Source organism: Gallus gallus, chromosome 27, assembly GCF_016699485.2.
Source record: "Gallus gallus isolate bGalGal1 chromosome 27, bGalGal1.mat.broiler.GRCg7b, whole genome shotgun sequence".
NCBI lineage: Eukaryota > Metazoa > Chordata > Aves > Galliformes > Phasianidae > Gallus > Gallus gallus.
The window spans coordinates 890,333-903,779 of record NC_052558.1 but is presented as its reverse complement, the minus strand read 5'-3'; the positions used below and the strand labels follow the sequence as shown (position 1 = coordinate 903,779).

At 52.2% G+C, this 13,447-nt stretch overlaps 1 protein-coding gene across 24 annotated transcripts; it reads left to right on the top strand.

Moving 5' to 3' along the window:
* Positions 1 to 38: 38 nt before the first annotated feature.
* Positions 39 to 13,012, top strand: GJC3 (gap junction protein gamma 3). Of its 24 annotated transcripts, none has more exons than XM_046904340.1 (6): positions 39 to 81; positions 1,438 to 1,481; positions 9,415 to 9,561; positions 9,714 to 9,827; positions 11,049 to 11,123; positions 11,250 to 13,012. In XM_046904340.1, the coding sequence occupies exon 6, from the start codon at positions 11,269 to 11,271 to the stop codon at positions 12,451 to 12,453; it is 1,185 nt and encodes a 394-aa protein (XP_046760296.1). In that variant the 5' UTR covers positions 39 to 81; positions 1,438 to 1,481; positions 9,415 to 9,561; positions 9,714 to 9,827; positions 11,049 to 11,123; positions 11,250 to 11,268; the 3' UTR covers positions 12,454 to 13,012. The 24 variants fall into 24 exon arrangements, with proteins under 24 accessions (XP_046760296.1, XP_046760295.1, NP_990834.1 ...); XM_046904339.1 differs by having other exon boundaries at positions 9,007 to 9,561; XM_040653135.2 differs by lacking the exons at positions 39 to 81; positions 1,438 to 1,481 and adding exons at positions 5,449 to 5,550; positions 8,042 to 8,182 and having other exon boundaries at positions 9,007 to 9,561.
* The last annotated feature ends 435 nt before the right edge of the window (positions 13,013 to 13,447 follow it).

The window sequence follows — 13,447 nt, the reverse complement described above, 5'->3', positions numbered from 1 at the left end:
TGGGGGGCGCTGTGCGCATGCGCCGCCCCGCGCCCCCCGCCCGGGCCGCGCTGAGGGCGGCGGCGGCGGCGGCCATGAGGGGTGAGGAGGGGTCTGCGGGGCGGTGCGGGGCGATGTGGGGCTGGGGGCGAGGCGGGGCCCCCCCCGTGTGCCAGCACCGCCCGCACGGTGCGGGGTGCCGTCCTCCCGCGCGGCCCAAAGCCCGCCGTCGCCGTGGGGCCGCCCGCAGCCCCTCCGGGCGCTGAAGGCCGCGGTGCGCCGTCCGCGCTGTCCCCGCGCTGTCACCCCGCAGTGAGCCCAAAGCCCGCGCTGCCCCCCGGCCTCATCGGGTGGGCGTCTGAAACACAGCCGTGTGTGGGGCGGCCGGGGCTGTCCGGGCGGGTGGCACCCACAGCCGGCTGTGGGACATCGGGGGGAGGCAGCGCTACACGGGCAGCTGTGTGGGGGGGTCAGACAAACGGTGGCCCCTATAGGACGTCTGGGGTGGCGGTCTGTCCATGGCCAGGTATGGGACGCCTGGGGCACTCCGTATTCAGCTCTGGGACATTTGGGGTTGGTGGCGCCCATAGCCAGCTATAGGACACCTGGGGTTGGTGTCTGTCCATACTCAGCTCTGAGACATCTGGGGGTGCCAGACAAATGATGCCCCCCATAGCCAGCTGTAGGGTGTTTGGGGTCGGTGGTCTCTCCACAGCTGGTTCTGGGACAGCTGGGGTTGGTGGCACCCATAGGCAGCTCTGGGACATCTGGGGTTGGTGGTCTCTCCACATTCAGCTCTGAGATATCTGGGGGTAGCAGACAAATGATGCCCCCCATAGCCAGCTGTGGGACATCTGGGGTTGGTGGCGCTCCATAACAAGCTATAGGACATCTGGTGGTGCCAGACAAACGATGCCCCCCATAGCTAGCTATAGGACGTTTGGGGTTGGCGGTTTCTCCATAGTCAGGTATGGGACACCTGGGGTTGGTGGCACTCCATACTCAGCTGTGGGACACCGGGGGCTGCTGCCCCATAGCGCAGCGCTCTGCTCTGTGTGCTCCATCCCTCAGCAGCGATGTCTCCCTTAGGATCATCCCGGCCCCTGTGGGGCCTTTCGCCTTCGCTTTAGGATTTCACAGCGGTGACATTTGCACATCTATTTTTAGGGCTATTTTTCATCCCTTTCTCTTCGGGGAGGGATCAATCCCGGCTCTTTCTGCCTGCTCAGCCCTCTCGCTTCCCAGGGAAGTGCTGATTTTTTTTTCCACTCCCAAATTGATCGCGCAGAGGAGTCAGCGGGCGGGGTGGAATGAGGGCACGCGCGTGCAGTATGGATTCTTGAGCAACAATTGGGTTCAGCGGCCGGGGCTCCGTTTGTCCCGAGCGGGGAAGCGCTGTGAATGCAACCGTCGGCGGTTCCTCCTAAGAACGCACTGAACGCGGTTTTGCTTTCCCAGGGGAGAAGCAGAGCGCCGCGCTGATGGACGAAGCGGAGAGTTTGGTACGTGCGCTGCTTTCCGTTTCAGAGCCATCGGAGCGCGGGGACGGCGCAGAGATGAGCGTCGCTGCAGCGCTGTGCAGGCACGGGGGGCAGCGCTGGCGTCCCCTCGGTGAGCGGCTCTGGGCTGGGGGCGTGCCGTGCGCTGCTGCGCCGATCCGGGCATATTCTCTGCATCTGACGGATGCGCGGCTGCTCGGCCCCTTCTCGCCGCGCGGCAGCGACGCGCAGCCCGGCTGGGAGCCGCTCGCCATGCCCGGCGCCCGGCGGGGCTGCAGGTAAGCGGGCTGAGCTGCTGTCGGTCCCGGCGCTTCCTCGGGGGGCAGCCGCCCCTCTGCCGCGCCTTCCCCTCCCCCCTTCACCGCCGTTTCGCCGCACGGATAGCGGCGGATGGGGCCGGACGGGCGCGGGGGGCGTTTTGCTGCGCTCCGACATCGTGTAGAGGCTTTTATTTCCAGTTCTTTCGCGGCCGGGTTGTGGATTTTCCCCGGCTGCCTCCTCTCTCTGTCACCCTTTTGCTTTTCAAACCGGCTCTGCCGAGTTTCAGTTCAGTTCAAATTACATCTGTACCCCATCCGAAGTGGCTGCCTTTGTGCTGTCGGGGCCGAAGTGGTAAGTTTTGCTGGCGCTGATGCCTTTGAGCAGCAGCTTCAGTGCTAAGGAGCAGAACCGAGCACTTCTTTCTCCAGCATCGCTTCGTGGTTTAAGCTGTGTGAGTTTGTTTGGATCACCTTGCAGGTCCAAACGTGTGTTCGTAGGGAAGGAACTGTCTCCTTCTGTTTGTCTCCTGGCTGGGTTCGGTTTGCACCCACTTGTAGCCCTTGGGAAAGGAGAGTCTCTGCTTCCTGGCAGGAGATATCCAAATCAGCACAGACAGCGCAGGGGTGCCCATGGTTGGGAGCTGAGGGTGCGGGGCTGAGGGCTCCGGGTCGCCTGGGATGGGGAAAAGAGAGCAGGAGGGCTCAGAGCTCCACGCTGAACCCAGGTTTAAGAGTTCGGGAAGGGATCTGAGCACGCTTTGCTGCTTCTAGTTTTAGAAAAGAGGCATCTATGAGGAATTTCCTGCAGTTTGAAGAGATGATTGATTCGGGGATTGCGCGGCGCGGGTGAAATATTGGGAAGGGCTCTTCTGATTTTGTGTAGCTTTACATCTGGCAAGGACGGGGTTCAAGGGCAGAGATCCTTTAGCTGTGAAGCCCGGGATGCGGCGGATGGAGTTGGCTGTGAATGTTTGACACACACACACACACACACACACATGTGTTGGTTCGGTGATGTGCTGACAGACACCATTCTGTAAGCCCACAAACACCCCGACTGCCCTAAAACACCACTTTGTCCCATCCAGCCCAAGCCTGGGTTGGGGTCCTGGGTGCTTTGGCAGTGCCTGGAGGTGTCATTCAGGCAGCCAAGGCCAATGAGGGATGGCTCCAGGGAAAAATATACAGATGTCTCCTATTCTCTGCCTTTCCCTTCGCTCCCACCGCAGCACCGCTGTTGGCTGGGAGGTCTGGTGGGGGCTGTTAAAGGCCGGGGTCTTGTGCTTAAATAAAACCCATGGTTTGAGGGGAAGGCTGGTGGATGCTCAATGAAGGGGCTCACTGGGGGCCATTCCTCCGGCCAGCGTCGGTGCCGTGGTCCCAAATCTTGGCAATAATCCCTTAAAGAGGGCAATTCACAGGAGGGCTCTCAGTGGTCCCGCGGGGTGCGTTGTTTTCCTGGGCTATAAATAAAAAGCTATATTTGGAAAGAAAAAAAAAAAACAAAAAAAAAAAAAAAAACCCAAAAAACAGAAACCCAAAAAAACGAGTAGCGTCTTTATGGGCAAAGCTGTACGGGGGGAAATGTGATGGAAAATGTGAGTCGGATGAGCTGATGTGTGAGGCATTTCCCTGTGGGGTCACTGGGCTGAAAAATGCTCTATGTGCCTAAAGTTGAGCAGATGTGTGTGCTCAGCCCCCAGCCTGGCAGCCGCCGTCCTCTCCGTGCCTCAGTTACACGCAGAGCTCTTTTGGTGCCTTTTCGGGGGGTGTTTCGGGCCGTCCCGGTGCTCCACGCGTGCCGTTATTAGCAGGATTGCTTTCGAGCTTTAAATTAGGCGTGTGCTCAGTGGAGTCGCGGAGCTGGGATTGATGGCTTTGCACAGCAGTGAGGGATTTCTCCCGATTAGCTTCCTCAGATGAAAACCGCCGAAGTCGGTCAGCACCGTGCCTAAATAAGGGCACGATACCAGCTTCCAGCTCTTACGGATATTAGTTCCACCTTTTTAGGTAGGCATTTGTTAGGAGGCAATTATGATTGCATGTGCTTGACCTTGTTTAAGATATTGCTGAGATACGGAGAGAGGACATCTGTTGTGGGTGATCAGCAGCTTTTGCTGTTCTTTCCAAGTGTAAGCGTTGCGTTCGGTGGTGCTGCAGAGGTGGATGATGATTGTTTGATCACTTTCCTTTTCTGTGTTCCTCTCGGCCATTGATCTGCTTTGCCCAGGTGGTTTGATTTGCCTTGGAGGTTGCTGTGCGCGCTGCTGCTTCTGCTGGGCTCCCAAAGCCCTTCCAAAAGGTGCAGTGTTGTTTCCACTTTGCTCTCCTGATTGAGCCGCACTACTGAAGGAATGCAAAACAGGTCTTTATTTTGGCTTTAAACCCAAGGATGGCTGTGGTGTGCTGCTGGAAGATGCAGCGGGTGCGGTGACGAGTGGTGTTTGTGGCATAAGGGTGTGTGGGCTCTTCCCATAGCAGCGTTCAGGAGAGCACTGAGCTTCTACAAAGGTGGTTGAGCCCTACCGAAGGTGGTTGAGCTCCACTGAAGGTGATTGAGCTCTACCGAAGGTGGTTGAGCTTCATTGAAGGTGGTTGAGCTCTACTGAAGGTGGTTGAGCTCCACTGAAGGTGCTTGAGCTCTAACAAAGGTGGTTGAGCTCCATTGAAGGTGCTTGAGCTCTAACAAAGGTGGTTGAGCTCTACCGAAGGTGGTTGAGCTCCATTGAAGGTGCTTGAGCTCTAAGAAAGGTGGTTGAGCTCCAGTGAAGGTGATTGAGCTCTAACGAAAGTGGTTGAGCTCCATTGAAGGTATTTGAGCTCTAATGAGGGTGGTTGAGCTCCAGCAAATGTCTTTGAGCTCCAACAGAAATCGCTGAGCTTCAGCGAAGGTCTTTGAGCTCCTACAAGGGTGGCTGAGCTCCAGCAGAGGTCTTTGAGCTCCAATGAAGACCACGGAGCTCCAACAGAAGTCACAGAGCTTCAGCAGATTGCCCAGAATGGTGGATCCTTGTGCACACAGATGCTTTTCCCCCTTCCTTGAGGGTGTTTCTGACTCCTGGTGAGCTGCTGAAGCCTGGCTGAGTGCTCAGTGCCAGTGGTGGTGTGCAGTCCGGGGACTTGGGCTTAGCAGTTGGGTGGTGGGTGGCGTGCGTTGGGCTGGCTCTGTGTTAGGGTGCTTTCAAATGGGGTTAAAAATAAAACAATCAGGTTCTTACATCTGAAAGCTATGTGCCTTGCTGGTGTGCTGCCTTCCATGCAGCTCTACTCCTGATTTTACTAAAAAAAGTAATCTGGTTTTCACACTAAACATTTCTTAGGTGGTTAACAAATGACTCAGTTTTTAGTTAAAGCAGACATTCCTCAGCTGACGTTCAAATAGTTGAGCTGTTTTCGAAAGGAGAGGTATTTTCATATTGGACACTGATTCCTGGGATACTTTAAGGGAGCTCTGAAGAGCTGGGAAGCAGTTCACACTGAGCTTCCATGTGGCTGTGGTCATCTCTGGTCCCTGACTCACTGCAAGTCTTTGCTCCCATTGTACTCTGCAGTTGGAATTCTGTGACATAGGCTGTGCTGTGACCTCTCTCCTCTGCAGGAAGTGATGCTTTACTCCCACTCTCTGTTGGTTATCACTCACCCAGTTGTTCCTCCCTGTGGGACAGTCCCTGTCCCAGTATGGCCTTGTGGTTTCCTGGCAAGAAGTCTTTGAGAGACAGCAGCAAGTCCTGTAAATGCCTGCAGTCTGCATTGCCTGCTGTGTGCTGGAAGTCCCCGTACAGAATCCTGTCTGACTTTTTCTCCTGGAAAAGGTATTGCCTTATGATTCTAGCCTGTATTTTCATACGGTCTCATTTATCCTGTATGAGTGTTGGGTTTGGAGACCTAGAATTTGCCAGGCTTTGCTTTGCAACCGTTGTCTTGAAGGAGTCCCTCGAGCGGTGGAGCTGTGCCTGTTTCTTGCACTGTGAGTACAGATAGGGGGAAATGGCTTTGTTTTTCCCATGTGTTGCTGTCCTCTCTTTTAGCAGCACCAAGCAGTCAGCTGTTCCTGCTGGGGCTTTTGGGCATTTCTTGAGGAGCCTCTGAAGCAGTGGAGTGGTGGTGGAGTAGGTGCAGGGATGCCGTGGTAAGGGAATCCCCCAAATCACACTTGGACTTGCCTTGCTTTGTGGTCAGTCCCTGTTTTCCTGAGTGAATGAGCCGTGGTCCAGCACGTGCTGCTTAGCATCCTTTGTGCTAAGAGTATTTTGGGAAGCAGAATTTTGCTTGCCTCTCCACGAGGACACGGTTGGGCCGCTTGTGAGCTCCAGTTGGGAGAGGGGTACAACACGAGCAAAAAGTTCTCTCAGTGACTTAACGAGGCTGTGTGAAGACATGCCCACCCTCCTCAAGTCCTGAAAGCCTGGAGATGAGAAACTGGGGGAAGTTTAGCATTGCTGTGTGGTTCTATCAGTAGAAGTCAACTTTTTCCCATGTGTCATAATCCGGTGCCGGGTGAATGAGGTGCACCCACCCATCGTCTCCAGCTCGGCTCAGTGGGAGCCATCTGACTTACAGGAGCAGACAGCGCTGCTCTCTTTGGGCTTCTCTCTTTTTTCCTGCAATGGCCGTGAGAGTGATATTTGGGTCAGCTGCCTCCAGCGTGTCACTTCCTTTTGGCACTCATGGCTGTGAGCGTGCAGGAGGAGCGCGGTGGGGAAGCGCCGCAGTGGGATCGGGAGTCATTAAAGGGGTATTGTGGATATCTGCATTACTCAGGGGGAAAGCTCTCTGATGGCTGCCCGAATGTGTTTTCCTTCTGATCTCAGCACTGTGTCCTGGGTCTCGGTGTGGGGGTCCCCAGACATCCTCAGGTCTGCTTTCAGGTATGGGGACGTCAGTTGGACACCGTGCTGCGATGTGTGTCCTGAGTGTTCCTATCTGGGCTGTCATCCAACACAGGATGGAAAGGGTCACCGTGCTGCTCTGCTGTGTATTTCCAGTCCCTGTAACACATCCCCCCTCGGTTGTGTTCATTCTTACAGGAAAAGTAGTTTTGTTGCTTGAGTCTCAGCCTCCTCTGTGTGGCACCCAGCGATGGGATGGTACCCAGTGGGCATGGATTGAAACACAGCAATCCCCCTTAAAGATAAGAACAACTTTTTTACTGTGAGAGTGGCCAGATGTTGGAACAGGTTGGCCCTGAGAGCTTGTGGATTCTCCATCCTTGGAGGAAACCCAACTGGACTGGGTGCTGCCGACCTGCGCTGGTTGGTAGCAGCGGGCTGGATCTGCCTGCCTGGTCCCTGCCAACCCTGCAGGTTTGGTGACTGCACTTGGTGGCTCCTCTGTGTCCCAGAGATGGAGCAGTGGGGTGTCTGCATTTGTAGCCAGAGCTTGGGAGCCTGCCATGGAACTCTGTCAGAGTCGTAGTCTGAAATCAGGAGATAGAATTTGTAGTGTCAACTGCCAGCTGGCAAAACATTGTACATTTTTGGGGGTAACATGCATTGGTACGAGAAAAACTGGGGGTTAAGCATCTTTATAAATAAATCAGTTGAATGGGTGGTTCTGTTGCTTGGTGTTGGGCTTATTGGGCACGCTTATCTTGAGAGTGTTTTGGAGGGTGGTAATGCTTTGTGTCCTGGGCTGAGGAGCACGTGTTGCCCCATCACGAGGTGTCCAGGTGGGAGCAGCTGCTGGAGAGCACTCCTTGGTATCTGGATGATGAGTGCTGAGTGTTTCTGGTCATAGAATCATTAAGGTTGGGAAAGACCTCTAGGATCGTCACATCCAACCATAATCATCTTGCAGAAACCCCATGGAATCCACACTGAGAGGAGTAAAGGGAACGAAGAGCTCAACCAGAAATATTCTGTGGCCCTGAATCCGTACTGAGATGGTGCTCAGCCAATGGGTTCATCACTGGTGCTGGCAGCAGTGGTCATTTTAAGGATCCACTGCTGATGTTCGGATGTCATCAGGCTGTGCTGTTTGATGGCAGTCCGAGAGTCGGGTGTTGGTTGCACACCTTCATGTTTGGCTGTTTGTTCTTGTCGGACTTGAGGTTCAGATTCAACCTTACTGCACAGAGGCGTTGCCCTTTTCATACCCTGCCCTGTTAGTCTTTACTTTCAAGTCACGTAGAGGCAGAGGGGCAGCTCACGTGGCGAGCTGCAGTCCCAGCTTTGGGTTATGCTGTGGCTCATTGCCCCCAGGACCAGCTGTTCCATCACACAGGCTGTCAGATAACACCCTGCCTTCTTGTGAAATCCGCTGACCAGCTTGTTTTCTCCATTATTACATTTCGCATCATTGAAGTGCCAGCATCACCTGGGGCTTGCTGCCGAACTTCCTCGTTATCTCAGGTCTGTAGGATCCCAGAACCCCACGAGATGGCACAGACCCGACAGCTCACCTCCAGCGCCCTGGAAATACCTCTTCCCGGAGCTCCCCGTTGCTGTAGGTGAAGTAAACGCCAGTTTGGCCAGCACAACACATCTCCCAATTCCATTTGAGCTGTGTCACTGCGGGGGAGCGATGCTAAAACTGTCACTTGGCTTTCCATGCTGCCATTACCTACAGGGCACTCGGAGGCTATCGGGGGTTCGGCTCTTATCCGCGAGTTCCAGCTCAGCTCTGAGCTGAATGCTTGGGTGGGTTCATGCGTGTTGGTTTTCCAAAAGATGCGTGTTTGACATCTTTATTTTTCTGACAGCACAAGAATCTTATTATTTCCCCACCTCTCCTTCAGCCTGCTGTTCTATTCCGCCCGGGATCCGTGGTTCCATCATCTTTGCTTTGCTGGTGATGGGTTTGGCCATTGCTTTTCTTCCTTCTTGAGTAGTAAAAATTGCGTGAATGTAAATGAGATTTGAATGAATAATGCTAGTTATGCATTCATCCTAATTCAAATCCTATCTTAATTAGCCCGGGGGCCTAATTTGACTTTCATGCAGCATGAAACCACTTTGGATTATCACCAGAATTGCCATGCATTTGTTCTTCACTTTTTTTTTTTTCCAATCAGCGCACATCTTTTTACACTGCTTAAAAACAAAGCAAAACAAATATATCGTTAATAAATTAATCAGATTTAATTAGGGCGGCACAGAAGGATATATTTAAAGGGGAAAAATGCTGTAAATACATTCCCTGTGCCGACTGCTTCTGTGCCGAGCGTGGGGATGAGCCCATGACACAGACACAGAGTGAAAGTCTCTCTCGGGTGCACTTTCTGCCATGACTTAAACGAGCTGAAATTGCTGACATTCTGCCTTTTTCAGATGTGTGTCAGCGTCCATAGGCTTCTCCTTCAAACGAATGGAAGATTATTGAGTTAAATATCGCCAGGACGACAGCTCTGGGAGGCACTCAGTGGACGTGGGGTGAAGGTTGCCGCCGTGTTTCTGGTCCTGCAGCACATATGTGAAGGCAGCACTGCTCTCTAGCTCAAAAACGGAAGGATACAACGCGTGAAATGCCAGAATTCTGCTTGCGACTTTGTTCTTTCCTTCTAATTAGATTGCGATGAACGTTTCCAGTAGGACAGCGGGTTAATGAGAGGTCGTTTCATTGAGCCTAAAGGTTTCCTTGCAGACAGAAGGTGCTGCTGGTGTGTTTTCCCATATTTGTATCCGCAGCTTTCCTCTGGACTGGGGCTAAATATAGAATAAATGACGTTTTCTTGTCAGGGGGAAGCAGAGCTGCTCAGCAGCTTCAAGTCTGAGCAGTGAGAGCCTCCTAATCAACGCATGCCGTTAACGCACAGCTGATAAGCCTTGCACATGAGAAGGCTGTGGTTAATCTGAATGTCAAGTCAGCGCTGTCAGCGTCTGTAGGTGAGCTGTGATGCTCTCATTTGTATAATCACTGGAAGTCAGGATGGAAAACGATCTTTGTCCTGAATGAGTTCAGGGAGGGGCTCACAGCTCTGGTCCGCTTCTCCCCGTGTTCCCCGGAGAAACAAATGGGACTCTCCGATCTCTTTCAGGCATCTTCCCCTCTCTTCAGATGGACTCGAGGCTGACACGTTCACTCTCTGACGTTCCTGCAACTTCTGAAGGATGCACACACCGGCACGGCATGCTGTCTTGCTAACAAGGAGGTGAGATCCCTTATGCATTAATTGCTTTTGCTGTACTGCAGCTCGCCGTTAGGATTCTGACTCCTTTTCCCATTAACTGCAATCCAGAGTGACTGCTCTTACCCAATGACTTGTGCTTTTCCTTGGCCAAAGCGTTTTGTTTCAATGGGCTCGGCCTCCAAAGCAATGTGTTTTTCTGCATCAATTATACTCCATTTCCATTTGTCAGTCTGCAGGCTTCTGTACCACATGTGGCATTTGGCAGGCCTGGACTGCTGGGGAGAGGCAGACTGTGTGCAGACCTGTTTCTGGTCTTGGTGGAGCTCACTGTAAATAGGAACAGTTGATCTTTGTTCTAATGTGGGAGTTGTTTTTCAAGGTCTTTAATCCGCATTGCGTGTGCTTTTTTAATGCTATATCATGCCATTTTTTTCTCATCATGTCATCAAGTAATGAACCAAATGACCCACCCAGCCCAGCCATGTTGTGCTGTGCTGATGTCTTTTCAATGAAACAGTTAATTTCACAAAAAAAGGTAAATTTGTATCATTTCATTCATTGATGATACACCGATTGCATTGATGGTTGCACTGACGATGCATTGGCTGCATGGGTGATGCATTGATGTGTTGGCGATGCATTGATGCACTGATTGCGTTGTGCTGTATCAATGCATTAATTGCATTGCCTCAAATCTCAGTATGCTGCCCGTGAACGCCCCTGTCGTTGCATGGAACAACTTGAATAGCTGTAAACTGTAGACCTGCAGGGCAGCACTGCTCAGACTGTGTTCTGTATTGTGTTGTCCTGTCCTAAAGCAAAGTCAACAGCAGTTGCCTGCTCTCAGGTTTTGGCTGGGTAGCTCATTGCTACCTTAAGACTTCTGGCATTGCTCTGTAGGGTCCTTTCTTCCCTTTTTCAGGGCTCTGAGGCATGCAGTATAGTTAAAGTTAAACTAGTTGTGTTTCTCTCTGTTGGCTGTGGGTGGTGGAGGCCAATATTGTTAGCTCAGATTTCAGCACTGAAAACAAGTCCTGGTGTCAGCAGTGGGACGTGGCCAGCAGTGCCCATAAAATGTCCCAGGAGTTGAGCTTCTGATCCACTGTATTAAGGAGATTTCAGTCCAAAGTGTAAACATTAGAAATGCAGAGCAGCCGTGCCCTTCTTTTCTGCATGGAAGGAGCTTTGGAAGCAAGATTTGTTTGTGCAGTGGCAGAGAGCTGCTACTTTATTTCTTGACAGGGGACTTCCCAAAAGCCTGCAAAGGAGACGTAGATCTTCAAGCAAGTCCTGGCAGCTGGAGCTTTCCGATAGCAGGTGATGCCACAGAAGAGTTCTGTGTTGGTTGTCAGATTAGAGCCTTTCTCTCCTGATTGCATGTTTGCAACGTGCAGCCTTGAGCTCATCAACTCAACTCTTTTGGGGGCTTTGTCTCTTTTCTAGATAAAATAATCTGACCACCATGAGTTGGAGCTTTCTGACCCGTCTCTTAGAGGAGATCCACAACCACTCCACCTTCGTTGGCAAAATCTGGCTGTCGGTGCTGATCGTCTTTCGGATCGTTCTGACTGCTGTGGGAGGCGAATCCATTTATTACGATGAGCAAAGCAAGTTTGTCTGCAACACGGAGCAGCCCGGCTGTGAGAACGTTTGTTACGACGCTTTTGCTCCTCTTTCTCACGTGAGATTTTGGGTGTTCCAGATCATTCTCGTCGCCACTCCGTCCGTCATGTATTTGGGCTACGCCATCCATAAGATTGCCCGCATGGTGGAGCACAGTGACGTTGACAGAAGGTTCAGAAGCAAAAGCTTTTCCACACGCTGGAAACAGCACCGCGGCTTGGAGGAGGCCGAGGATGACCACGAGGAGGACCCGATGATGTACCCAGAGATAGAGCTGGAAAGCGAACGGGAGAACAAGGAGCAGCAGCCCCCCGCCAAGGCCAAGCACGACGGGCGGCGGCGGATCCGCGAGGACGGGCTGATGAGGATCTATGTGCTGCAGCTGCTGGTGAGGGCGACGTTCGAGGTCGGCTTTCTGATCGGTCAGTACCTCCTGTATGGCTTTGAGGTCAGCCCCGTGTTTGTGTGCAGCAGGAAGCCCTGCCCCCATAAGATAGATTGCTTCATTTCAAGGCCGACCGAAAAGACCATTTTCCTGCTCATAATGTACGGGGTGAGCTGTATGTGTTTGCTTTTGAATGTGTGGGAGATGCTCCATTTAGGGTTTGGCACGATCCGGGACACGTTGAACAACAAGAGGAAAGAGCTGGAGGACTCTGGTACCTACAACTACCCCTTTACCTGGAACACACCCTCTGCCCCTCCTGGCTACAACATTGCGGTCAAACCCGATCAGATGCAATACACAGAACTGTCCAACGCCAAGATGGCCTACAAGCAGAACAAAGCCAACATCGCCCAGGAGCAGCAGTACGGCAGCAACGAGGAGAACATCCCCGCCGACCTGGAAAACCTGCAGAGGGAAATCAAAGTGGCTCAGGAACGCCTGGACATGGCCATCCAGGCGTACAACAACCAAAACAACCCCGGCAGCAGCTCCAGAGAGAAGAAGTCCAAGGCGGGCTCCAACAAAAGCAGCGCCAGCAGCAAATCGGGGGACGGGAAGAACTCTGTCTGGATTTAACCTTGGCTGGGTTTATATGTTGTCTTTTTCTCACAACCAGCAACCCGTTGAGTAATGGCTTCCATTAAGTAAATATTTGGTTCTGCTTATTTTCAGGGATACTGTTGGCTAGCGATTCCAGCTCTAAGGAAGTGTTTATACGCATAATGTAGGACTGTAGGACTTTATTCTTCTGCCTTCCAAGCCAGGAGACAAATAGGTATATTTAAATCATTCTCATTGAAGGGTTTACGCTGTATGTACAGTATTATGGTACATTATTATGCACAATTTTTTGTATTTGTACACTGGATCTCCGGAGTTACCCTTTTTTTTATATGAAAGGAGGAAACCGTAGGTAGCTGTTAGCATTTTGCCAGTTTTATTACTGTGGTTCGTCGTCGTTTTCTGTTTGTTTTCAATGTCAGGACTTTCTATGCTGCATTTGAGAAGTGCCTTGAACACTCAGCACCAGGGAGCCCGGTTATCCGCTCCCTTAGAGCAGGGGGGGGGTTGGAAAACGTCTGCTGATGGTGCTCTTGACTGTACCTTTTTATAAAGACGATGTGCTACTTACAAATGGAAGTGTCACACTATAGCTATTACGTGCTACGTTTCTTCATCCTATGGAAAACGACCCGTAATTCCATCTATTTACGTATTTAAGAGGTTTCAGAGGTGTCTCGTTGCATAACACCCCGCTCCAAATGCTCCCCCATAGCTGCCTATATGGGGGCCACCACCTGCCCGTCTCACCCAGATGTCCCTGTGTCCCACGGGGTCACTGGGATGCTCATTCCCCTGGTCCATTTTGTCCCGCTTGTCCCCAGTCCTCTTTGTCCACTGAGGTCATTGGGATGCTCGTTCCTTTGGTTTCTTTTGTCCTTGCCCCATGCCCTTTGTCCCTGTCCTATGAGGTCATGGGGATATTTGTTCCCCTTATCCCATTTGCCCCCCATGTCCTCTGATCCCTTATCCCATGGGGTCATTGAGATGCTTGTTCCCCTGGTCCTGT

Bases quoted from the DNA above. Each gene is read 5' to 3' on its own strand.
- GJC3 (XM_046904337.1), top strand. From the start codon at position 11,269: ATGAGTTGGAGCTTTCTGACCCGTCTCTTAGAGGAGATCCACAACCAC.